We start from the raw sequence: 27,349 nt of genomic DNA on the forward strand, positions 1-27,349 counted from the left end.
ATGTCCCCGAACGATGGAAGCACGTAGGAATTGTAGATTGGAAAAATAAATAAATAAATAAAAACGCACACCGCAACTAAACTTCACCGGCAACCTCCCTTTGAACCCTTAATGCCCAAATTATGATAGAATCAAAGGAAAGCAAAAACCATCACCTCCTCAATATGCTAACTAACTTTACCCATATTCAAAAGCCAATATCAAGATTTTGCTAGCGCCCCTAAAATGTGAGAAATCAGCATGTCACCAGTTAGCAACAATTAACGTTTGGTTCGTTTTGTGCAGCAAGTCAGAGCTGTGCGAACATGTCCAGCATTCTTAGACAAAAATTTGGATATTGGAATTCTGTGAGCTTCTGTTATGAAAATATTGAAGGTGATGGTCGATTCTTCCGAGGTGTAGCAAAATTTTTCCTTTAAAGTTTTTCTGTCGCTCGCATCGAGCAGTGAAGGTTGCCATAGAAAACCAGAAAACCAACGGGGAACGTTTTTCACGACAGCAAAAACGTTAATAGCAAAAAAATGCAAGCCTGCTCACGGGAGATCTGGGGATATATTGATTGTTATAGTGAAATCTTGCAATTTGTGAAAAAAATTGCGTTCACAAACTCTTTCCGGTTGAAAAAAGCTTTTGTTCAGAATTGTTGGGTATGCCACCTCGAAGGCAAAGCACCAAAGACAGTAGATGATTTTTATCCAACAAATGCCTTTCTATTTTCCCCGCAACGTTTGTCATAGAATGAGAGAAACGTAATTTTTGAACGCTATAGCTGGTCGCACATTCGCGTCCCCCTTTTCTTCACACACATAGCTCACAGTGGCGCCAAAAATTTTGGCCAGAAAGCGCTGGCTACTGAGCACATGTTGACATCAAACTTAGTACGCAAGTTCCATGTAGAAATAAGCACACAGCATGCAAACGGTATGGGTTAAGACGATAATGGGTGGGCGGTAAAGGGTTAAGACGGGAAGTAAAAAAGCACGAGCGATTAATAATGCGACGACATTTAGATTTTTCTCTAAAAAAAAATCCAGCTTCTCTGTCACGGAATTTCCCGATTGGTCGAGAGAGGTCACGCGACCCTGTGACGTCATTACTACCTGCCCATCAATATCAATGTTTAGTCAAGAGAGGTCTCGAGAGTTGCGACACGTCCTGACAACCTGGCCACCATGGCACGTGGCAACCTCCCACCGAGTTCTGAGCTACCTGCCCCCGTGACGCGTGGAAATAAAATTAATTCAAATAAATTCAATGCAATTGCCACATGCCAACCGTGGCGCTGAGCATGAGCCTTACGGGGAGATCAGGAAGAGCAATCTGGGTCTCACAACCCCCATCATCGGTGGCTGTGCTTGATACAGCCACCTGCCGGGGCAGGGGCGCATCGCTTAACCGCTGCACCACTGCGCCAATAGTGGCATGAGAACTTTCAGCGATCTGTGAATGCGATTGAGATGGTTGTGAGGTCATCACTACCATGTGACCACTATTGAACCAATAATAAGCCACCGACAAATTTGAAAATTTGAGGGCCCCCTAAAATTTGGAAGTTGGCCCACCCCCGAAAATTCCAAACAACCCTCAAAATTTTGAAAGTAGGCCCATCCCAGAAAAATGGATTAAGGCGAATTAGTGGTTCGGATTAGTGTAATCCCATATGATAATCCAATAAAAGGCACTTTCTAGAAGGTGATGACTCACGCACTGCGGTGACGGGACGCACGCCCCACCCAAGACCATATTTTATGGGGATGCGCTAGCAAACATCCCCCCCCCCCCCCCCCCCCCCCGACGACACTCTTGCCAGCTCCCTCGGCGGAGGAATGGGACAAGCTCTTGGCCTGTTCATGAAAAACAACGCAACTGTCCGTCATCACGCGAGCTCAAGAGGTCGGCCCCGACTGCAGACCACCCTGGACTCGCCCGAGCCCCAACTAATCGCTTCCATTTTGTGGCAATAAAGTTGTAACCACCACCACGACTATACCATATAACGGCAATGGAACTAGTTCCAACCGCAGTTTTCGCGAAAATCGCAAGAACAACATGACACACTCATTGTATAGACACCATAGCAGGCAACCTAAATGCTGTCGCATTTTATTTTTTAACAATGTGCTTAAGAAGGCCCCCACGCTACCCGTGTTCCTTATAGTTAAGAGCAGGTTTTAATTCAGCGGTACCAGCAAGCGGGATAAGAATATAGATGGTCCTCTCTTAATGCTCAGTGACTCCAGCTACCGCTATTGTGACTCCGGATACTACGCTGCTGCACGGCTTGGCGGCCAATCTAGCGGCATGATCCGCTTAGCGTTAACTACGTCAACGCTGTTCTTCATTCTTTTTGCTCCCCTGTCTCGAGCACAAAACGAGGTTGACGTAGGCGAGGAGGATTGCGGCTTACGAATGGCAGTGACAGCACAAAGGGCAGGGCGGCCTATCTCGTCTCCGAAAGTAGCCTGTGAGAATAAAATAAATATATGCGCCTTAAGGGACACGCTTTGCGCGCAGTCTACGCAATCATCATGTTCAGTTATCTCTGCGCTATCTCATTTACAACTCCACTGCTATCTTTAGGTCAGCTTTTCCGTTTGTACGCCCTACAGTCACCGAAGCACTGGTCACATACGACGCGCATGCTATACCTGCATTGGAACAAGCATCAGCGGTGCGTGAGCCAAGTAACTAATTTATTGACAGCGATGGAATTGGAGAAACAACTTTTGAGACCCGAAGAAGAGAGTTCAACGTGATTTGTGGGATGCAGTAAACCACGGGTTGATGACGGTAATGAATTTTTATGGCGCAAGAGCATCTGTGATCAAATAGCGCCATTGCATAAGGTGTTTTTAATCTGCTCAAGGTGAGGTCAAAGGCCCATTTCACAAGCATTTCACCCAAAAAATCCGAGCATCAAGCCGGGGTGAAGCGTGTGCCCATTGCATCACACGTGGGGAAAATCACGGTTGTTCTGCGCCTCGTCTACTGCAGGGTATGCCGTTCACACATGCGTGACAGCATGTGTTCTGCATGAATTGATCTGAATGTCTTCGCTTCAATCAGAATACATTTGTTATATTACGCGGCAACTTTATTGGCAATGCAGCCGGAGCTAGAGAGATGAAACCCGTCCTCTCCTCCTATACGCAGCTGAATTAGTCCCCGGCTGCAATTAAATGAACTTCTTTTTAAAAGAAATTATTATCGTAATGGTCGTTATTTAAGGCATATTTCTCACTGCGATTTGCAAGGTTAGAAAGTCACAGAAAAGGCTGCACAGACAGACAGTAAGGTGAGGCCTAGAGATAAGCCTCCGCCCACACCACTGCTGTATCGCGGGTTGTTTGTATCATAATGCCATCTTAAACTGCAAGGAACACAGGTAGAAGATAACCGCTCCTACTTTTTTATACACAGTCGAGCATCGGTTTTGTCATCTTTCTTTTTCCAGGTCCTCTTCGAGCTTGTTTCTGACATGTTCCTTGACAACACCCATGCGTCGCCAAATAGCTTATGAAACACGCCACTATTTTGACTCGCACTCAAATAGCGGTTTCATAATTCTCGCAAACTTCGCCGCAGAAAGAAGTTGCGTGAAAGACGGAGTTTCCCTTTATAAAGCATTGTTTAAATGGAGAGTTCACGCGGACGCACGCCCTGTTGGACAAGCATAGACAAGCTTCATAAAGACACAGTTTACGCACTGCGGTGGCTAAGAATTCGTGGCGTTCGGCTACTGAGCACGGGATTGCGGACGTGAATCCCGGGCCGCAGCGGCCGCATTTTGATAGCAGAAAAATTCACACCCGCTCACGCGCTGTTGGTGCACGTAACGAGATCACGTGACAGAAAACTAAAACTACTCGCAGAGGCTCGCCAGTTGGCATCTTCAGGACTATAGCATGGTAAGGTTTGTAAACATTCCACGCTCAAGAAACACACAAAGCACACACTTCGTAGCGATTCTTTTCTTAATCAGATTTCCTCGTGCTTCGTCATTCACGGCGTTACAACCTCATCAAATTCGCGTGGCTTGCGTACAACAGCGTAACCACTCTCGTGCACAGTTGAATTTTTTTACTTAATCCTACGTAGTTAGTCTGAAAGGCAATAGCGAGGAAATGACGGAAATACAAAAGAACGAAATGTCGTGGTTACCAGATTACAGTGTGCGGCACTGGTATATATGGTGACGGATGTTTAGGCAAAAGGGCATAAATATTGGCACGAACAAAGTGCAGCCCTTCTTTCTCGTTTCAAGTTTTTTTTCTTTTGCTTAGTCGTATTTATAGTAGAAAAAAACATTTACAAAAAATATTGGGAGAGGAAACTCGCTTATCTGTTGTCGACTCTGCTTCTGTTGACTTGGGAAGTACGATGATTGGTGCATATTTTGCTGTTCAAACTAAGTAAAAGACACACTGTCTTCGCATCGCACATAGCCGCCGCAGTTTCACAGTGGAACGCGTCCTCTATATGTGCCCCAATTTCGTAACCTGGGCACGGTAGCCACATCACAAATTTTTTACTATTGTTTGGCATGATAACGTAAAGACAGCCGCAGGAAATAGGAACAGAAACGGGCCCCAACACCCGGAGAGCAAAATAGCTGGGCACTGGGAATCCAGTGAAAGTTTAAGGAGAATCCGCGAGGTCAGAGTCAACCCAGCCACGTCGTTACAAGCAATGGCATTGCTTTGGGTGCGCATAATTCGGATTCAAGTCCAATCGCGACGCAACGTTGCGTGCATTTTCCTAGCCGCCGGCACCCGTGCAAGTGAAGGGCAGCGGCAGAGCAGGAATGGCTGATAAGCCGCTACTTGCTCAATCTTTGGAAGCACTCCGACGAAGGAATACGAAAGAAGTGTGCAGCTCAGAGGCATCAAGCGCAAAAGCGAGCATAATGCGCCCATACATTGTCACAGGATCTGGGCTCGGGGTCAAGGATAATCTACCTTACGTGGCGCAGGACGCTGCTCGGAATACATTTCCATAGGCAGCGAGTACGTGGTACATACACGCACCGAGGATCATGGATGAAAAACGGTGAAGGCCCGAAAGAAACGCCCCTTGGAGAGCGCAAAAAACAAAAAAAAAACATCAGGGCTCCCTTCAAAGGTTGCAAACTTTCAAAGAGCCTTGCAGCGGGATTCACGTGACAAAAGCGGTTGAAGACTCGGATCAAAGAAGCTCGATAAATCGGCCAGGCGGGTGCTGTAAAAACGCGCACGCAAGCGATAAACATTGCCGACAGAGAGGACGCGATCTCGGGCGCCGCACTTCGCTTTCCTCTTTCCATTTTGCAGACTCGACGCGAAATCACCGCCAAATCTTCGTCCTCGTATTGAACGCCGAGCTGAGCTCAGCGCCCCTTAAAAATCGTCTACCGCTCCATCGCTCTCTCAAGCTCGCTCGCTCGGTTTGTAGAATAAATTGGCCCCCCAAAAAGGAAAAAAAGAACCCAAACAGGGGCTCGGATGAGGCTAAGCCAGTCTAATGACCGGGCCACTGCATATTTCATCCGCGCAAGCTGCGGGAGCCCCGCGTGATCACTCACCGTCACGAGGAAACGCTGGCGCAGTCACAGCCACTTGTCATGCACGCGTGCATTCTCCCCCTCGTCGCCTACTTCGCTCGGCGCCTTTCACCGTGCCTTTCACATCTCGTTGGCTCCCTTGTGCGCCGTGCGAGTCGCGCGCGGCGATTTGGAGCCCACTTGCCCCCTCGTTACGGGCCGAGCCAGAGTTTCCGCCGCCATGCCACTGCTGCGCCTCAGGGCGTCCCCAGCGCGCTCTGATAAACAAACTCCTCGCGGCGCCGCTCAGATTATGGGGAACTCCGCGCCCCGCGCCAAAAGGCTCTAGGAGCCACGTCTCTTTATAACACGCACGACGCACGACGCACGCGCGAGTAAGCATGCAAAGTTGAGACTGAGAGACTCGGTGTACGGGGAAACAGGAACCAAAAATGCGGTTGACGAGCGTCGCTGCATGCCATATACCGGGTGAGCCAGGGAAGCCAATAATTAAAAACAAAAATATTTAGCAGGTATAAAGATGGCTTCTGCGGCATAGCAACACCAGAGTTGGCGGACATCAGAAAATAGGTGAATCATGTTGACTAGTAAGCTGGTTAACAAATTTCCACTGGGTAACTTTTTAACTGCTAGATTTAGTTGGCTTTGAAATCAGAGATTCGTAGCTGCCCGCCAGCAATAGCGATGTCGGTTTTTTAAAATTTCCGAAGAAGCGATTACCCTCGGATTCGTGGCTCAGCAAATTTTGGCCATCTTGTGCGTATCTTGTAACGCCCATCAGTACACGTCACACCGTGGCGCACGTGACCTTCACTCTCATCATCTCTGCAGCAGCGATGAGCATCGCAGAGCAGGTGGGGCAGAGGTCACGTGGCACCTGGGCGACGGAGTGACGCGTACTGACACTTGCTTGGCGCTTTAAAATAGTAATAAAAATATAATGAAAATATAAAATAATAAAGCGAAACATAATGCCCCAAAACTGGATTGCTTTTTTAGCTTTCCTAAAGATCGAATTCTCGCATGCTGCGGTCGTGTGATCGAAACTCTGGTACACGTGTACTGGACTGGCCAGGTGGTGGCAGGTCTGGAGGGCCAAGAACTCAGTCTACGACGTACGCAATCTTTTCCAGCACAATAAAGCAGCGAATAATGCCACTGTTAGAGCCTCGGCAGTACACTGCAGTGATGTACATTATCAACAAAGTAGGAACAAATCATTTGAAGAAAAAGAGGTGCGATGAATGTGGTGTAGTTGTTGCGTATTAGGGAGCGTTGGAGAACTAATTTCGCACCAACGCCGCCCCAACAAAAACCAGAAGAGAACTATGTGGACGCAGGTAAACCGCGTTCTTTCCAGAAAAAAAAAAACAAGGCGAGAAAAATATATTCTTCGATCATCTCTTGAAATAAAAAAAAGAGGAGAGTGCCCTTGAGTCTGTGGAGGTTGTCGCAGGTGAAACACCAAGGCCAGTAGGTGATGCGCGTGGAATTGCAAAGTGGCACTGAGGAACACAAATTACAAAAAAACTTTTTTGCGTCTCTACACAACGTCTCAACAACACAACGTATCACACTACTGTCTGGACTTTAAAGTTATTACTTGCGAAAGCACTTTGTGAAACGACTATTCGAGTTTCGGCTAATCAAGGCTGACGCAGGAATTCCGGTGCGCTGCTTAAGTTTGATTTAATCTGAACAGACTACCCAATGTATACAGCATGGCTTCTTTTACTCGTTTCATTTTGCCAGTAAGCGCTTCAGTACCGAGCGCAAGGATCTTTGAGGTGGAATCAGAGGCATGCCTTCGGTAAGAAGGCGCACCCCGCTCGCGCGGCTATAAGCCGCAGGCTTGTGCAACGCTGTCACACTTGCGAAACACGCCATCGTCGCCAGGCTCTTTCCGGTATCGTTGAAGCATAGCGTTTCTTGCATCCTGTAAACACACTCAGCAGAATCACGCGCTCTTCCCTTCCAAAAACATTACCAGGAAAGGCAGTATTCGTAATTCAAGCCTAATGCGGCACAAATAAGGGCACGGACACAAGACTATGCAGCAAAGAATACGGTACACTTGGGCGGCTGTGTGTATAATCTACTTGTTTTCATCGTGTCCTTTTTCGCGCTTTTTTTTTTAAGCTCTAAGAACAGCGCACCCACAGTGTAGGCCGTGAACAAGTGTTGCTCGGGAGAATTCGTTAGGTGCTGCAGCGTGTCTTTTAAGGAGGATGAGAATTCCGACCGAATATACTTCGGGATGATTTTCAGGAGAACCTATACATACCGCTTTCGCTGTCGAAAAACTCAAATTTTCTTTAGTCACAAAGGATTTTTTGTGGCATTTTGGGCCATGAAGTTGTAGCAACAAAACAAATTTTTGTAGCAACCGTAGAATTTTCGGTAGCATTGTGCTATCCCTTGCCTTAGCGACATAACTAAAGAAAAAAACTGCAGAAAAGCACTACACTACTACAAAAAATTACTACACCACTACAGAAAAATGTGTCGTCACGACAAAACGACGAAACATTTTGTCATATTCTGGGCACAATTTTGTCGTTTTCTTTTTCGACTGGATTGGCAACTGGTAGCTCAATCACACAGCATTAGCCAGGCGTCAGGCGTTGCGTCTGATAAGGATTCGTCGAGCGCGCCTCAGGAGAGTGAAGGATGAAGCGCGAAGCCTCACATCTGCGAGATATATGCGAAGGTGGGCGAGCGAGGAGCTCCTGGCATCGCTCGGCGCGAGGGAAGGGCGCCCCTGTTTAGAAAGCTGACGCCCTCTGGCACCCAGACAACATCTACGAAGCCCCCTTCCTGGCCGAGGCGCCCACTCTTTTCTTAGCTGCTCTCCGGGGTTATTCGCGGCCGTTTAGCGAATTTGACGTCCGCCTATTGTGTCTCTGCCCACAGAGGCCCCCAGCAACAAAGCAAGCATGGTCGTGTGACCGGTTCATTTGAGTGTGAAACCACAGCAGTGAAGTAATAACAATAATAAAACGACACTCGCAAATCAAACGTCCTGTGGTATCGAACTGTGACGTGTTGCAGTAGAGCGCTTAGTCCAGCCGCCAATAGCGCTACAAGTAAGTGTCATTATTTAACTATAAAAGGCCTCAGTGCTGCCTAATAATAAAGAAACACAAGTTCGAACGGCGGCGCAGAGGCCAAAAAGCCCCACTGGAATTGCAGGGCAAACATCGCGCTGGCCCCGACCCGGCTAGCGCGGCCGCCCGAAGGCGAACGATAATACGCGAGCCGCAATTGGTCAAGGCCTCAATTTTCCCGTTTGCTTACTTCATTAGACCTTCGGACTTTCTCTTCCTTCGGATAGTTTTATCTGTTGCCGCAGATGAGCGTGCATTCGCTCTCTCGGCCAGTTGCGTTTGTCGGATTGGTTAGCACGCGAGCGGTACCAGCTGCGCAACGATACGCGTGCTCGATGCCTGCGGACAAATACGATGGCTATTCGAGATTATTCCCGTGTGCCGTTTAAAGCAACTCTGATGGAAATTTCGCTTACTACTGTATGCTGTAGAAAAACTTCGATAAGTAAGAGCTCCAAACTCTTTATTTGCTATAAAACTCCGAAATAGAGCAGTCACGTGATGACGCCGGTGATCCAAGACGAGCATTGCGTGGAACTACTACCGGGATGCGCTATATCTGGGGTTGCATTGATTGACACCTAGAGGGTTTTTTTTTCCTGTTATTTTTCCACACTGCGCTTGCTTCGCATTTTTTAAAAGTTCCTTGCAATATATCGCGCAAAATACTTTTTCCTGCAGCATATCTCGCTTCGAAGAACCTTTCTTCTGTGAAAAATGGGTCGCAGCGCCACTTTTAACATGTACTGCTGGTTTCGTTTCTCAAAGCTAACTGTCACTGTGATGTCACGAATGACGTCTCCGTTTACTTCGAGGCACGGGAAATACAAACGACCAACTTGAAAGACTTTTGTAGAGCGAGCGAGAGATAGAGATATAGAGAGAAAATATGCGTTAAGACTTGCGTGAAACGTACTGAAAATGGCCTGGAGAATGGAGGTACTGAATTCACGTTTTGAAGCAAATAGCAGGGTGCATAAAATAATTTCTGTCGTCACCTCATACGCATATCGCATCATTTGCAGTGTCAGGTGGAAAATTGAGTCCGGCATCCCGCGAGTGTCAATAAATTTGAGCCTGGCACACCGCACAAGGCGACACGCGAAAAGTGCGACGGTCTGCTTCGTACATGTGAGTATAGAGAAAACAAGCTGAATGGCGTCCTTCCGTACGCCCCGACTTAATTACATCCGTACCTGCCCACTTGTTCTCACTTGCCTAGTTTCCGTGCCTTTAGGTTCCCTATGCTTCTCCTCAATGGCCCACTGCACTCTTGTTAATGCCAGCCCTCCCAATTAATCGAAGTTGACTTTTACACTGGCTATGTGTTACCCGTGGTCCGATATGTCCTGCAGAGAAAAGAACACTGACAAAACTCAGCGGTTATTGCTCTACAGCTTTCAGGGCCGCGCTAAACTGACGGCTCGCGCAAAGGAGGCCGAAGTCAAGCACAGCAATCTTAGTGGCTGACCTTACACACTAGTTTACTCATTCTGTTGCCTGAGTTTGCTCAAACTTACGCGGCAAGCTAGTTATTTTGGAGGCCCGTTACGTGGAAATAAGGTTATGTCGTACCTCAAGACTGCTTGAAGGCAAACTGTTTTTTGGATAAAAGTGAAACTTAATTTCTAAAGAGTCCGCCTCTCCACTCAGCGTATTTTTTTTCTCTTAAGGATCCCTTGTTCGAAATTTATTCCCTGTGATCTGGCGGCTCCTCTCTAGTTTGGCCATGTTTCCCTATTCAGCCCCGTACTGTGCTCCGTGCCACGCCCACTTCCCTTGCTCATAAAACGGCGCCCCCGAAAAAAGAACAGGAGTACAAAAAGCCGGTTGTAGGTATACCAGTTGAGGCATCTTCAGGTTTTCGGAATATTCGATTTCCTCTCCACTCAACCATCCACAACAAGCTTATCTTGCAGAGTTTGAAAGTTCATTTCGTAGAAAGATTCTGAGCTCTTGCGTGGAACGCTTTTATTCTAAGCGTCTCCTCTTTTCCGTAACTAACATTTACGCTGGAGAATATTACGGTGAATCCAGCCTCCCTTGGGCGTTCTTTCGTGCACGAACCGAGCGCGTCGAACGTTCGCAAGACGACGTCGTCCGGCCGCAGCCACAGACGAGCAAGAAGCGCATGCATACAGTCATGCAACTCATGACTTAAAACCGGCTTGTTGGCTCGTCTCCCATTTTCCTCTCCTCTCCCGCCCTCCCCTTCAGTCTCCTCCCCTTCCTGGTATAGGTCTATGGATTGTGTGTCGCGTACCACGCCTCCCACTATTTAGGCCACTGACCGAACACATTTAATAATGCATTTAATAATGCTGGAATGCATTTAATAATTCATTCATGAGAAAGCATACGCGAGCGTTTGTCGATCTCCACCGCGCATCATACCGGAAGCGTGTACGGCTGCAGTCGTACCAAATCCGGATGGACTCCCTGTTCGCATGTCATCTGCCGCGATTACTCTGGGCTATCGCCGTGCGCGGATTCCCGTAACCATCAGGATATCAAATCCCGACTCGCGCACCACGGCCTTTAGAACGACGCTGTGGCGCACGGGCCTCTTCGTCGCGGCCCTCACCGTGGTGACCATATAGTAAGCGCAGCAGATGACGTGGCAAGCACAGAGTGCCTGCCGATTTTGAACAGAAACAGCATCTGACAAGCACTTTGTGCGCTCTCTAAACGGGGTTCATAGCAGCGAGTGACGCCCGCTCGCGTGTTCGCTCTTATAAACCTCATTACTGCAAGTACACGGCCGATCTACAGCAATTCCGCGGTTAAATAGTCAAGTGCTGTAATTTTTCTGCCACTTTTCTTCACCGCCATTACGTCTTAGTCTACGAACAAATACACCAGTGCATTTCGTTGTCCAAACTTCGCCGCCCTGTTACCGCGAGATCAGAGGAAAGGAACTGAAGTGTGACGCGGCAAGCTGTCTGGCCAAAGCGCGCAACGCGAGGAGAAGAAAAACGCAGCCCGCCAGGGAAACCGACGCGAGGCCAGGACAAGGCTAACGTGCCGCTCGCAGAGAAGTTTCATAGCCCGAGAAGACGTTGTCACAAAAGCACGGCGGCTCACTCGGCCGCTCACTCGGGAGAGCCGATAAGGCGAGGCGCGCGAGGTTATCGCTGGAGGGCCGCCACGCACAGCCGCGCCCCAAGGACGTCTGGCGGGGCAGGTCGCAGCCACGCACGCAGGCAGCCTAGCTGGCCGCGCGCGGTGCCGGACTCCGCTACGGCGAAACGAAATCTTTACCGAAACCATTGGCTGAGACAGCTGCCCCTCTTGCACAGCCGCCTCGAATCCAGAGACCCGCGTGCCGTTCGCTCTACTACGTACTCAAGCTTTCAGTGTGAAGCTGCGCTCGTTCAGACCGTTATTTCCACAAGTGAAATGACGCTGTGAAACGCAGATGGCTTGCCTTGATCTGAGTATTTAGTGTCAATATGCTAATAGTATTGATGGTGTCAGTGTTAACAGCGCCAGTAGTGTGAACATTAGTGTCCGTATTTAGTGTCGATGCTTAGTGGGCCACTTAGTGTCATTACGAAATAAAGTTGTTAGTCCTTGTATTCGCAGAAATGTTTAATTCAGCGTAGGGTAGAACGAAGAAGAAAGTGCAATTTTTTGGTGTTCTGTTTCAGAGAAAAAAATTATTTAGACAAGACAAAGTTGGGTGTGTGAGCGGTATGTATTTTTCTCTCAAATGATGCCCGCAAGAACTGGGCTTCTTTTGACAGAGCACCTCTAAGTTTGCCTCTAAAGCGCGTGCGTTTGTCAGCTGCAAGAAGATACTGTAGGTATATGTATCACCTAGCATGTCTATGGATCGACCTTGCAGCTCAAGAAAGCGTTTGTGTCACAGTACAGCAAGCCGGTTGCTGGTCCCTTTACGTTCATGGAGTAAGTACCATAGGAACCTTAGATCCACAAAAAATTGCGCAGGTAAATAAAAACCGTATTTTGCATCAACGACCGCTTTGTGGAATGAGTGAAAGCCGGAAAAACTACCAAATTGTTGCAAAAGGAAGAGAAAAATATAGCAATACCCTCAAGAAAATTCGTGACCACCTTAAGCAAGCTCTAGAGTTAAGACCCCTTGCCTAAGACAACAGCTTTAGGACGTAATGTAGCGGTTGCAGTATGCGATGGTGCGTTCCATTTCATGTATTCATATTATAGAAAATTGGGGAGGATGAAGTAAAAGCTGCTACCTGCAGCTTGAAGTGCTCTCAGCCCCCTACACTCAGAGCATTGGCGAACAGAGACGCCCGTAGCTGAAAGACAGGGGACGGTAGCACGTACGACTGCATAGCTACTCTGCGCTGTCAGAAAAAAAAAATATCGAAACAAGATGCAGAACATGTTTCACTAAAAAAAAAAAAAACCATGCATTAGAGCTGCGTCAGTTCGCAGCGTATACCTAAACGCCCGCCATGTTTCATGTATACGGTCCTAGACTACGATCCAAGGCAAGAGGGTACGAAGACGATGACCTCTGGTGGCCGCCTGCCAACATCACTGGAAAACGCGTCAACAGACGCACTCCGTTTCGAAGACGTTTCGGCAGCCAGCTATATAGAGTGCCAAGACACTTCTCCAAGGTTTAGAAACCAATATTTCGGTTCACTTTTTTGTCGACGAGCTTTCTTGTACCATGCACGGCGCGGAGGCTCGTTCAACAAAGAAGAGAAAACAATGAAAGAAAGAAGGAATAAAGGAAGACAAATAGCGCAATACTTTGTTATGCTAGCAAAGCAAGCGCAATTCTCGTTCGAAGGAGGATAACAACTACGGCCCCATCGGACGCGCGGCAAACGCTTACGCCGTCAGTTCTCAGATATTATTTACTCCTCGCTTCCTAGTCTTGCATTGCATTTGTAATATAGTTAACAGCGCCCTGAAACCCCAAAAATGTCGCGAGAAATGATTCGAGATCACCCGTGTTTCGCGCGCTTCCGAAAGTGCGGAATCCCAGGGTTGGAAGCTCAGCGCAGCCCATAGCAACTACGTACCCTTCCGATAATGTCACAAATAAGATGGCATGGAGAAAATCTTCAGCGCTCCCCTTCGCCATCGCGCAGCACGTACTGCGGTTTTCCTTTTGAGTGCGTCGATTGCGCCCGTAAATATACACCACCTTCACGAGCGAAAGTAAGGGACCGCTCTTTCCCGGCTCGCTGTAACAGCAGCCATCCGTGGGACTGGTAATCCATTTCACAGAGAAAAAGAGTCCCATCTCTGAAGCGGAAGATATATTCCGCGTAGCGGCCGTTTCCAGAGCCCGTATATAACCCGTATATAAGGCCACGTTTTCGCCGCCGAGGTGTTTCCCTCTTTCCCCGCCACATTTTGTTCCAACTAACTCACCCGAAAGACGCCGCGCGCGACAGGCGGTCGCCGCTCACGGACAGCGCGAAAGCCGACGCATCTTCGACGCGCACTCAAACTGCATGCGGCTGGTTTTGAAGCAAAGGGGGCGCCATTAATATCCCGGTTTCAGCACCGCCGTTCTTTTCTGCGGATCCGTCTTTCCTTCTTTCCTCGCGGAAAACTGAACTAAAAATGATAAAACTGAAACTATATTGAAATAGCGAAAGCTACAAGAACAAAAAAAAAACGGGATTCGATTTCTGTGAGGTACACCTTCTCATCCATTAACTCGATCGATTATGTACCGAACGATTCAAGTGAAAAGGAGGCTGCGCACTTAACGCTATTTTTTTTTTCCAGCGTTCGCGTTCGTTTTCTCGCCGTCCCAATTCAGTTAACAGCAAACGCACGGGGCAGAGCGATTCGCCCGGCTACCTCGTTCGCTTTAGCCGGTCCTCAGGCGCGAAGGCCACGGAGCGGCAGAACCGGAGACAGTGGGAACGTGCTGCCGACTAAGTTTGGCTGCGGATCCGGGCGACGAGGACGTGAGCAGCATCCGCCTCGCAAGACGTGTCGCTGTAGGCAGGCGCTGCGAGAAAGCCGAGACTGAGACTAACGGGAGGCGCGACCGAAGAGGAGAAGGTGAAATGGAAGACGCGGCTGTTCGCCGAGATCGTGCACGCAAGCAGTTCATTCTTCACTGCTCTGTTCTTTCTTTCTTTTTTGCGCAGCCGCTCCTAGCCACCCTGCTCACCGTTATTACTACAGGAGCTGCTGTGAGCGTCCGTTGCACACAGCACGCAACTTACGCAAAAGCTAGACGATTTTCCCCGGAATTCCTGGAAGTCTTAGGCATAGAAGGGCGCGGAAAAAAAAGAACACGCACGCACACACAAACCAGTAACAAAAAAAAAACGAAGCAGGCAGTACGTATTGACCACTTCAAGGGCAAAAAAAGAAAAGAAACAAAAGTAAAGTGAATATAGGCAAAGGTTCGTGCCAAAATTGATGGCTGTTTCCTCAGTGATTACTTCCCGATGCCGTTTTAACCTCGTTTCCTTTTTATGTTCCAGGCAAACGCTGAAGCCGTACATACAAGCGCATTGTATTTATCTCGGTCCTACCCACATTAAAAGTAGCTGACCATGGTTGCGTATGTTTAGAGCAACTTCTCAGCGAATTAAACCTCGTTTCAACGAGGACAACCTGTCGCTCGAAGCCGGATCTGCCAACAGAGGTTTTTCCGGAGCTCACTGAGCTGTAAACTTCCAGATGCTTGGGGTGGCGTAATGGAAGTCGCGGCATGTATCGCCGCTCGCTAAGATGTTGGTTACTGCCCCTTTTGTTGAAAGAAAAGCCACAATGCGGGGCACATTCATACATCAGAAGAAACAAGAACGTATTTCAAGTGGTGAGAAAACGCGCCGCGCGCTCAGCGCTCTCTGCACGCGGCTATCGGCAGTACGGCCTCGTACAGCACGCATACTTCTGAAGCTGCAGCACACGTGTTTTTATTGTGCTGCATATGGGAAGCTAATTGGAGAGTAGTGGAGACGAAGGAGCGCCGCGAAACTGTTTAATTAACTCTCCGGTGATGCCGAGAAAACACTTTATCTGTAGTTGGATACACCTCAAGAACAGAGCGGCAAACACCCCTCAAAGAAGGCCGTCCAGCCAATGGCGAGCACCGTTTGTCATGACGTTACGGTTAATCCTCTAGTATGATATTGCAGATGGCTAGCAGGTGCCTCCGTGAAATAAGACTAACCGCGACGTCACGGCAATCAGTCGATGTCAATGGCGGGTGTTAGCCGCTTCGTTCTTGAGTTGTATGCGGCTCTTGTGTGCGTGGCGACTCCACGAGTGCAATAAGGTGCAGCACACCGAGGAGAAGTAAAAAAAAATTGCAATATTTGCTCAAAAGCTGTTGCTGCTAGACGCTTTTCGAGACACCGCGACCTTAGCGATGCCGACTTAAGCAAAATGGTGCCGCGAAAGAAAAAAAAATACATACGGGTGTGTAAGCATTATTTTAAAAAGTGCTGAAGCAGATCGTGCCTGCCTTTGGTAACCAGTAGTTGCACGGGATATAACGTGCAATTGAAGGCTTCTACATATAAGAAAAAAAAATGAAAAGAAGAAGCCAGGATGGAGACTGCCTGCTTAGCTCTTTTCGAGCTTTCGAGAGCTGGGAACGAGAATAAATCTGTAGTTGCAGCCTCAAGCTTATCGCCGAGTGACAACATTAAGAAACGCGCTTTACTCACAACCTACGAGAGTTTAGAGATTTGCGGCCTGCGGATTCCCCAAGAGACTGGCGCTCACCCAGCATGTATTTCGTTTCACACGGCTGCGTGACCTTACGAAATATGCATGACTCGCCGTGCCGCCTTATTTTAATAAGTTAGGGGCCTTCAAAAATATTCAGTCTGCGCCGTCTGTCGCTGCCGGGGGATGAAGTCCTTTAGAATAAAAGCGCGGTGCATGCGTCGCTGCATTCTTCATCGAGCGAAATTGTCGCGAATTGGCCTGATACATTCGCTTTCGGCAGGAAGAAAACGGACCGGATTCCACCGCACTGCAACCACATTCTCTCAGGACCTCGGTCGCATAGATTTACTGTTTGCACAACCTGCGATAAGATAACACCACGTGTTCCCGGCGCCGAGTCTTTAGGCCTTGGTCGCTGCAACGGTAAGATGACACCGGATGCAAAAGGAGGCGCATACGGCCATTCTCTGTTCATTTTTGTCGCGAAGCACTCACATAAGTGGACAAATCGTGGCCGCTTCCTCGGCATTTCCCGCAAATCCCTAAACTCCTGGATTTTGCGTTCAAACCAAAGCGGGAATAAACAGGCCAGGTTAGGTGAGAAAAATTAACTGCCGCTTTAATTCTCTGCGCCAAGTCCCTATTTAGGATACATGGCGACGAAATGGAGATCACATTGTCCTGGCCCGCTCCGAGCCGAAAAGAGAGTTGCAATGAACATATATATCGGTGGTATATACAACTAAGCTGGCTGCTAGGAGGTCGAGCTGAGAGAAAAGCGCCTGGCGAGCTCTGCCGCAGCCGTGACTACGCGCCTGCTTTTCACCGACTGTTCCTTTTCACGGTTATTCATAAGATACTCATATGTGGGGCTTTTAATCTGGTTTAAACAACGTCTGTTCTCAAGATGGGAATTACTAATCAAGTAGCAAAGAACTGCCCACGGCATGGTGAAAACTTACGAGAACCGTAACCAGTTGCGGCGGCCAACAAAAGATAATATTTTTCCCTTCCTCTGCTACAACTCTCAACGCTTTTCAAGTGCTTGCCAGGCATGAATATTACTGTGGTTTGCCTGCATAGCGCGTGCTCTAGCTTCTTCAGAGTCGCAGTTCCCGGAAGAAAGCTCTTGCGCGTGCATTCATTGCAACGGGGCAGAGCAGTTGACTGAGCATCTCGTCACCTTCTGGCACTGCTTGTGCCACTTACGACGACGAGAAGTTTTCTTGGGGTTTCTAGCCACGAGCAACAGCCAAATGAATGTTTGAAGAAAGACAGAACCTCCGATGAGTGGCGGCGCCTCAGTGATTTTCTAATCGCGCGAGGCATAAAAAAAATTAAACGATTTTTAAACCCGCACAGTGCTTGAAATTCTTTATAAATATGTGAAGCTGACCGGACTGCGACGCCCGACCCCCACTGCAGCATTTCTGAAGGAGGCATAATGAAAACGGCAACGTATGGATACCTGAACAGAAGCTGAATGACGAAGGAGTGAAATAAATCACTCCGAGGCACTCCAATACAGCTCGTATATGCACGCAGTATAGGTAAGCGACGTGAAATAGCATAACTCGGTATTTACAACCCCCTTTCTTCGCCAGTACGGTGACACGCTTGTGGCATCGCATTTTGCATCCGTATTCCCGAAAGGTTCATGAAATTTTTTTTTTCTTCTGGCGAATCTACAAGCAGCCGTTCGAACCGCAGAGAGACGAGTTCTCCACTTTTGGTCGAACAGTGCTTGAGCCGAAATCGTTCGAAGCCGGCGCCGCGCGCGACGGGCGTCCAATGCGGTAGGCTGTGCGTGCGAAGTAAACCGAGACAAACAACAAAAAATAAGAGAGGGGGGAAATACTGTCGCCGATGCGGAGCCCGTCGGGCAAGTTTGCCCTCCAGGACACGTACACCGCGGCTGAGTGACACCTGCGAATAGCGGCGTGCGTTAATGGCCCCAAATCCGCATACATGACCCGGTCTTGCACTGGGAGCAAGCAGGGTCGGGGGTAGGGGAGAGGAGGGATTGAGTGGAGCAACCATGGCACGCTGCCGCCACCGAGGTCGATGCAAATACCGGCGACGCTGGGTGACGAATTCGCGGGGAAACGGCACGCACTCGAACGGCAGCGCCGTATCGGCTCGGCATCTCTGGAGCGCTGGTCCCAGCAGCTCGAAAAAGGCGTTTGTGTGTCTTTGTTTCGTTCATCCTGTGGTTCTTGCCATCGGACATAAATATAATGTCGAGCGAGGAGCTCTTTTCGTGCTCCGAGAATAATGAAGGTGCCTGCGTCGGAAAACATGGGAGTGCTTTATTCGTGAATTGGGCTCCCGAGATGAGCGCGCGATAATGTGCCGGGAAATAGATCGTTACGAGAAGCGATTCTGGAGCGGCAGTTGAACGACGTGTTCGAAAAAAAAATATCCCTCGATTAAGTTCGCTTTATCTTTCGTGGACGGTAACGGGCTCCAATACTGCGAAGCATTTTTATAGTAGGCTGTACGAGAGATGAATGACACTTAAGGCTCAATGGAAAGGACAAGTTGACGTGGTGAAGAAAATTGAATGAACTTTATTCAGACGCTTATCCAGAGGCGTAATCGGTCCCATATAAAAATGGATGACAAGAAATTACCGGGACCAAGTAAAAGAAAAAGAAAGATTCCGAACACTCACTCTCCAAGGAACGACCTGTCCTTACAGAAAAGGGCAATCGAACGATGTCTCACGGCATGCAAGACCGTGAACTGCGAAGAGAAGGCTAGGCCAGAAAGCAACGACACAAATAAGTGGAGCTTACAGAGATAGAAAAAAAAAGGGACGCTGCTCGTGTGACTTCTGCATCTCGACAGCGTGAAGGAGGTTCTTGTTGCCTCTATCGCGGCAACGGCAGGGAAAATCGGCTCAGGGGAGCGACCGCGCGGCCGGAACAACGGTCGGCCGGGGAAATCCGGCGCCGATAACTGTCACAATGTTTCGGGAAAATGCTCGCGCTGGCCCGGTTCTTCCCAAGGAAAGTGCAAACACCGGCGCACCACTGGAGGGTGCCTCGCGCAGAGTCCGGAGCTGCGGAGTTTTTAACCGAGGATATTTTATTCTTTTCCTGTGATATTAAGGCCAGCCGCGACTGAAAGAAGAGGCAAACGAATGAAGTCGTTTCGCGAAATTTTGCCCGCTTGATAATGCATGGAGCATTTCCAAGACATTGAGAAAAAGAAAAGAGAAGACAAACGGGCTAATCGTAACTGTTCGCGCTTATCAACAGAAGAGTCACACATCTCGTTCACGCATTTCATTTGCACACTTTGGGCCTTATCCGTAAGGCCACGTTGAGGATGCCGAATGCGGGTTATCGGGCAAAGAAGTCACGGCCGGCGGCGTCATGATTCTGGGCCACAGTATCGAGAGGCTATTCTATTGCAGCCACGCGCATATAGCTACAATTGGCCTCATTCTGATTAATCGTTTAGTTTCCAAGACCGATAAGGACAGCACGGGAGCGACAAGGCGCGATTCTCCCGCTGACGCCGAAAGCTAGCGTCTTATCTGACGTCCCCTAAAATGACCTCGTTTGCACACGGCACCAGCTCAGGACGAGCAGGGCACAGACCTCCGGTGCCTGAGGAGAGAGCCGCGCAGATCAGGGGCGCGTCTCAAAGGCCGCAAAGGCGCGGCGCTGTTCCATAATGCAAAGGGCAGTCTGCTTGGTAGAAACACACGAATAGGATACCAGCCACAACATAGCCAGCCAAAGAACAGAGCGATAGGAGCAATAAAAGCTGCACTGCAGCCAAAACTGCAGAGCCGTGGAGCGGGTCGGGGCGTGATACGGAGGATGGGAAGAGTGCGCCGTAATGGTACGTACAATAATATAACACGGTGAAAGTGACGTAATAAAAAAAGAGAAGAACGAGGGAGAAGTACACAGGACAACCAGTAAGCGTAAAACGGCTCCTAGAATTAAAGAAAGCACCTGTATGCTTAGAGGCCAAGCGTGGTTTAATCTCTATCACAAGCGGGATGCGAAAAAAGAGGCCGATGCCCCACGAAACCAATCCTTCGCCACACGTCTCCGGTCAGACTGTCATTCGGCCGGGGTTTAAATATCAGTAGTTTTTGGACCGAGGGCAATTTTCTTTGCTTCTTAACGTAGTCAGCCGACTTTTCTATTGTATAACAGTGTGGCAGAGACGAAAAACATATCAGTGCCTGATCAAAATTTATGCAACTTTATGAAACCAGGAAGGAAATCGCATCAAACGTCAGCACGTCACGCATTCTTTCACTGTAGCTTCTCTTTAAAATTTGAACCATACCCGCTACTCGAACATCCATTCGAATACTAAACCACAGGCGCCAGTGCCGTTATAAGTGGTTGAGGAATGCGCAGCAGCGCCCACATCAGCGATGCCGGCAGGCGCGACAGCAGCGACAAACACCGTCGAGTGCAGGGGGGCGTGTGTGGCAAGCACGTGAGCGTGTGGTCCGGCGTTCGAGAGGCGCAGCAAACCGGGCCTATCGAACGCGCCGGGCCATCGACATCGGGAGCGCATCCGCACGGGCCACTCAGCGAAGTTGGCCCGCGCGGCGCCAAAGTTGCACGCGCGCTCTGGGGGGCCCGAAGGGGCGAGACCCACCGTCGGCGTCCGAGTATCCCCAGGCGGGCTGTTCCTCCTGCGGCTTCGACATGGGTGCTCGTTCCTAAGGCACGGGGCGCCGAGGGTCGCGTAACTGAACCGGGAGCGGGGAGGCACTTGCGACGTGGGCAGCTGCGGCGGCGGAGCTCCTCTCGTGCAGTGCGGCGCCGATCGTTGTTGTCAAAGCTGCTGCGACCTGCTGCGCGCGATGAGGGCCCGACGCCGTGAAAGCAGCAACTCGCCGGCTGAGCCAACAACTTTGAGCTTTCATACTTTTCCAGCCTCCTGGGCACCCCCCTCTCCTGTTCCGATTCGCTTCCCTATTACATCCATTCGGATGTGAGTACGCGCGAGGGAGAGAGCGCGGACTCTCGGTGGTGATGCGCGCCGTCTCCTCGCACTGATGCGGAGGCGCACGGCGCGTGCGCGGCCCTCTCGCCTTCCCACCGGGCATGCGCGCTGCGCGGCTGTCCTCGCGCCGTCCGCCAAGGGCGAGCATCCCGCTGCTGCTGCTGCTGCTGCCGTCGCCGCTGCGGTCCGCGGAGCCATGCGGCACCTTCGCGCGGGCCCCGGAAGCAGCTTCGCGCCCCGGTCAGCGCCCCGAGGGCTGATTCATTTCAGATATGCGAGAAGGAGGAAGCGGACAACTGGTGCCCCCACGTCCGCAGAGTGCGAGCGGAGAGATTAAAACGGCTGCACGGGGAGGCCAAGTGCCAGCGGAAACCGCTCGGCGGGCGTGATTGATGTCTCTAGATGCGCGCGAAAATAAAACACAATTATTGAGCACCGCAAAGATAGGCGACGGAGCGGAATGCGAGGGCTTCATATACGTCCCTTTGAGCGCGATGCGTATAGAGTGGAAATGCGTTCTGAAACTTTCGCGCTTCTCTATCGCAGCCCTGCTTTACTTTGACGCATCGTTAGTCAGCTGCCGAGGCTTCTGTATTGATGTGCGCAGAAAAGTATATCTAGCCTATTTTTTCCTTTCCTTTCCAAGCGAGTATTTTAGCTGAAAACAAAATCTCCATGCCAGTGATGCCTACAGCTTTGTTTTTATTGTAGTGAGTTGTGTTCAGTTCGTTTGTTTTGAATTGAAAGATGCCCGTGAGTATAGTATTATCCTAATTTCGTGTCTCAGGAGAAGGAGCTATGTGGAGTCGAATTGAATATAGCGAAAGAAAAGTTCACGATACCGGGCTTGTTGGTTTATCATTCAGCAAACAAGAACGGCAGCGTTGACCACAGACGATGGCGCAGCGAAGCGCACCTCATTTCTCCTCCTTTGCGTCCTTGTCTTAGGCTTGCTTCTGGAATAGTGAATGGGAATATTCCTTAATTGTGGAACTTCGCATATCCTTCGTGAAGCGGGTCATTTTCTCTATGACGTAGTTCATGTTTTCTGCGGCTAAAACTACAAAGGTGCCGGCACGACAGAATGTAAAGGTCTAAGCTCTCGCGTGCGATTTATTATTTCGTTCCTTCTACTTTAACTTTCTACGCTCCTCTACCAAGGGTGAGGGCACGCAACGTGAGCATGTGAAAACACCTTAACATTGAGAAGACATATGGACAAAGCTTTCCGTATGTTAGACATGGAAAGAACTGGGCCGTGGCCTAAACGTCGCCTCCTTCGCTGTCTTGATGGGGGCACGGTACGAGAGTGCCCAATAAGCCAAAACGAGCTTACGTGGAAATAGATATGTACAGTACTCACGGATTGAAATAGGACATTCGGAGCGCGTGGCCGTCGCTTCATGGAGCGCCGCCCGTAGACGCTCATGGAACCAAGGTGGTGCATTGTGGTATGGCGTGAGAGGGAGAACATCTACAAAGCAGAATTGTTCCTTCCAGTAGCCAATCAGCCGGCCTGTGGTTTACCACATGCCTGCGTGGCACTGCAAGGCCAGCGCTCCGAATGTCCTATTTCAATCCGTGAGTACTGTACATCCATCTTCAAAAGTTCACAGTAGTTTGGCTGAAATCAGTAGGTTTATAGCAGACATATATGTACACAATTCGGAAGCACGTCCCTATACTGAGTCGCGGGTGTCACTATGTTCTCATGTTTCTTTTTTTTTTACGCGCTAAAACGTAGAACTGCACCAGTGGGGTGCAAGACAAACATGCACTTCCACTTTAGGAACCGCTCTTAAGCAGCTTAATTACTTCGTCATAACGAAGAAGAGGGACGGTATTTGAATATTCGAAAATTTGTTCGAATTAAGCAAAGCGTTTTAGTGGACTTTCTGTTCACGGGACCAAAATACCGGTTCGAATAAAGAGGAAGTTCGCATTAACGAGATTCCACTGTGTTTCATACTTAAGTGTCGCTTCGATTTCGCAGCGAGTTTTTCGTTAGCTACCCTGATCAGGCTCTCATCTCATTGACAGTCGCAACTGACCAGCGCTCGTGCCCACCACACAGCGCTCTTTCGTCACAGAATTTTTGCTACATACTTCCCCAGGTGTTTCAAATGCGCCTTCATTCTTGTATTTTGAATATTTCAGCCTCGACCGACTGTCCGCTTAATAACTGATGTATGTTTGCTTGCCAAAAGCCGAAGGAGCGGCTTTGGCAAGCAAATGACGCATTTTTGAATGAAGGGCTCCGGATTAGTTTTGGCCACGATGGATCCTTTAGCGTTCACCGAACTTTTCGAGAGGCATTCACGAGGACGGGTTCGAACTCGCGACCTGGTGCTCTGTAGCAGAACGCCATAGCCTCTGAGCCACGCGCCGGTGGTCTATTTAAGACCCCCCTCCCCCCATACGAGGTAAAGGTAAATGCCATTCGCATATAGAAGTTTTCTGAGTTTGCATGCAGTGCTGAGGCACGGGATCGGGATCTGGTTTTGGTCGTCGAGGAGGTTGGCGTTTGGTATCAAAGCCTCGAGCGGTCGCAGCATGGACGCTCGAAGAAAGGAGGAATATATTAACGAAGAGCTAGCTGTCTTTACGGTTGCTGGCACGATCTCTTTTAACGACCTGCAATGTTTTTGCTCCAACGCTGTGGCTCACAATGTGATTTCATTTAAAAAAATTAAAAAAATCCTCCTCGTGCGCTCAGCTCCCGCTGAGTCCATGACCTGGGGTAGAGACAGAAGCCGAAAGACGTAGCTGTCGCAAAGCAAAAACATGCAGCATCGGGCCACAAAATCAAAATGGCAGTATGAAGGATCAAAAAGAAATGCGAACCACTTAAATCTTCCAGCTGCTTTGACTAAGCAGGCAGGGAAAAACTTGCATCCGGTGCATCTAGCACGTTCATTTCCGGTTACCCTCAATTTTTCTTTTAAATTGCGCAACGCATGGCTCTGTGCCCCAGGAAAACAAAAACAAACGCACCGTTATGCTTACTCTGAAACACATTAGCAATATTAAGTGTCTCTTGCGGTTGCCTACTGAGGCGAATAATAATGCGAGCCTGATCGACCAGAACATGTTGTGCAAGAAATGTCAGAAAAAGGGAGACCACGCTCTGTACAGAAAAAAGCATCCACGTTTGTCGGGTGATGCATGGATGGCCGCCAAGCGATTTTGTCGGCACAACGGCTGCCGAAATAAGTTCCCTTCATACAGGACGGGTAGGGGCTCTCTTTCCGAAGCTCTGACACAAAAAGCAGGATGTCGCCCGTGTGATGGACTGCTGAAACACGAGGCATTGCGGTCTGTTCGTAAAGATCTGGGTGCCTTTGTGCCCAGCCTGTACTATGCCGTGAAGCGCATTATTTGAGTTATGGGCTACATATGTAAGGAGGGGGTCACACAGACGATCTCTGCCGGAGAAAGAGCATTTTATTTATTTATTGTAAGCAGCGAGATAAAGCCTACATATATTTCATAACCTATAGGTTATGAAATAGTGAGAGTGGCAGTTCAACACTTACGGATCAGAATGACGGCTTGACGTTGCCAAATAAGCTATACTCGAAAGACCCGTTTAAAGGCTGTGCACTGGCATCAAGGTGATATTTCTTATTGGTGCAAGGAACCAGCATGCAGGCCAGTGCTGGAAATCTCCTTTTCGTTTTTTTTTGTCTGAACCCTTTTCATCATCGAGATGTTTGTACCTTCAGATAGCAAGAATTTAGGATTAAGGTTAACTATTTCCTTCACCGAGACCGTAACACTAGCCACTAGTGGTTGATGAACTACCCCGTATCGCAGTCTTGAGTGCCCTCTGCACGATGTCAGCGCACGTTAAAGAATCTCAGGTGGTCGAAATTATCCGGGGCCCCCCACTACGGCGTCTCTCATAGCCTGAGTCGCTTTAGGACGTTAGGCCCCATAAACCAATACCAAATATTTATTCGTTTTATTCCCGCAGGTGTGGTTCCCGCACACAACGCAGTGGAGGAATTCCGAAGTTATTGTTATGTGTAAAAGCGCAGACAGAGAAAAATCATAGTGCAGCGAAACAGTCCAATGCTTAATTTTTTTTTCACAGAATTTACACTACTTTAGCTGAATTGTTGAACGTTAACTACAGATCACACCCGCCGTGTTGACTAAGTTGCTACGGCATTCTGCTGGCAAACACAAAATCAGTTTCAATTCCCAGCCGCGGTGGCCTAATTCTGAAAGAGGCGATATTAAAAACGCCTCTGTACTGGGGTTCCCGTGCTCGTTAATATGGTGTAAACAGGATTTGTGACATAAATCGCGCCATGCATCATATTACAGGTGCATATTTAACGCGCAAAAAGAAACACTCATTTTAAAGGCACATATTGCACCACGAACATCTCTTTCCGAAATGCCGAAGCGGGCATGAAAAATATATGCGTACCTTCGACTCATAGGCCCAAAATTTGCAATCGTAAGAGTAAAGCATAAAAGCCCGAACTTGCAACTGCAAACAGGCAAGCGGCCTTTTACGCTTGGGAAACCTTTGTGACCAAGGATGACTAATAGACGCAAACGATGAAACAAGCAAAAAGGCGATAATGCACTTTTTTTTTTGCGAAAACAGGTCGAAAGGCCATGCGGGGAATGCGCCCCTGTTATTCCAGCAACGAACTGTGCAATACGGGTTTCCATATCTCAGAGAAAATTGGGAGTCCGGGCGCCTTGCATGGCGTTTGTTTGCGATAGGAACTAGGTCAATTCTATTCGTTCGTTCTTATTGCTTCCCGCACCCGTCGCGCTGGGTCGGTAGCAATGGCATTCTGGTAATGAACGCAAGGACGCGACTTCGATTCCCGGCCGCTGAGGGCGCTTTTCGATGGAGCCGGTAATGCAGTCTTCTGCCCAGATTTCAGCGCATGTTCAACTGCCCTATATGAACTCGAAATTAATATGATGCAGCTATCTCGTCTTCGGCCCGTGAAAGCCTATTAATAAGTATTGCTCCTGGGTTGGAACTAATTTATTGCTTTTAGATTTAAGCTGTGCAACGTAAGAGCGCAGAACTGCTCGGTAAAGTGCGCCGGAAGCCTCTCGGCATGAACATGTGCAACTCGCAACACCTGTACTTTCTTTCATTTTTGTTAAATTTCTTCCGGCATTCACTTTTGATCGATAGAATAACAGCGGCGCTGAAAGCGCGACATCACCACGGATATACTTCGCTCGAAAAGAAATTAATTTACGCGTATGCGTTTCTTCTTTCCTTGTAAGCTGTGCCTGCTGCCGACCCTTCGCACCGCGTTTTTCAAGATCAACGGCTCTTGGCTATCGGTAGGTTTGTCGCTTTTTTTTGCTTCGCGCAAGAGACGACCAATATCGAAGAGCTTAGGCATTCCCGACCTGTCCCATCCTCTAAGCGTTACGAAATCGATTCAACGGGCAAAATAATTCAGAAGGGAGGCGATAATGGAAAGCGTCGCCCCCGGAAGCTTTGCGATCCGATTTTCAAATCGCCTGATGCCGCGCAGTGCTTTGCGAGATAATCCTGTCTACGAATGCTCTTCCCTAATTTCTCTCCTCGCGTACCTGTAGCTATCGCCAGCAGGTGCACCGTATCCCTGTCATCATGCCGCTGTATACGTACTGGTCGTAACGCGTCTGACAGATCGGGCTGAAAAAAAAAAAAAAATGTTGTAAGGGGCCTCGTTTTCTTTTGTGCTTTTTTTTTCTATACTCCTCCCCCTTTACCCCCCCCCCCCCCCCAACTACGCTGTAGATGAGAACGCCACAACGAATTAGATGTTGCGTAAGCCCTTAATGCTCTTGCCAGTAGCAGATGACGTCGCGGGCCTGTCTGCTCCGTTACCGGAGTACACAACTCCGCGAGCAGTCTTACCGCGTCCGCGCACACCCTCTTTCATCCACTGTCCTGAATGTTCAGCCTCGCTAGCCTTATCTGCGCGATCGCCCGCAGTGCTGCGCGCGAAGCGGCTTACATCAGGGGCATCCGTGATGACAGCCTGGCGAAAGAAATAATAAAAAAAGCTGATCCCCCCCCCCCCCCCCCTCC

At 49.0% G+C, this 27,349-nt stretch overlaps 1 protein-coding gene across 2 annotated transcripts in view; it reads right to left on the reverse strand.

The window, feature by feature from the left end:
- LOC144113745 (carbonic anhydrase 1-like) overlaps nucleotides 1–21,339 on the reverse strand; it is a 91,661-nt gene extending 70,322 nt beyond the window's left edge. Inside the window, exon 1 of one of the 2 annotated variants that reach the window (XM_077647049.1) lies at nucleotides 20,932–21,339. In XM_077647049.1, coding sequence (XP_077503175.1) covers nucleotides 20,932–20,983 — 52 coding nt within the window. In that variant the 5' untranslated portion in view covers nucleotides 20,984–21,339. The remainder of the gene's footprint in view (nucleotides 1–20,931) is intronic. The other variant, XM_077647048.1, reaches the window with a different exon arrangement.
- Between the last annotated feature and the right edge of the window lie 6,010 nt (nucleotides 21,340–27,349).

This window comes from Amblyomma americanum, chromosome 1 (assembly GCF_052857255.1).
Source record: "Amblyomma americanum isolate KBUSLIRL-KWMA chromosome 1, ASM5285725v1, whole genome shotgun sequence".
NCBI lineage: Eukaryota > Metazoa > Arthropoda > Arachnida > Ixodida > Ixodidae > Amblyomma > Amblyomma americanum.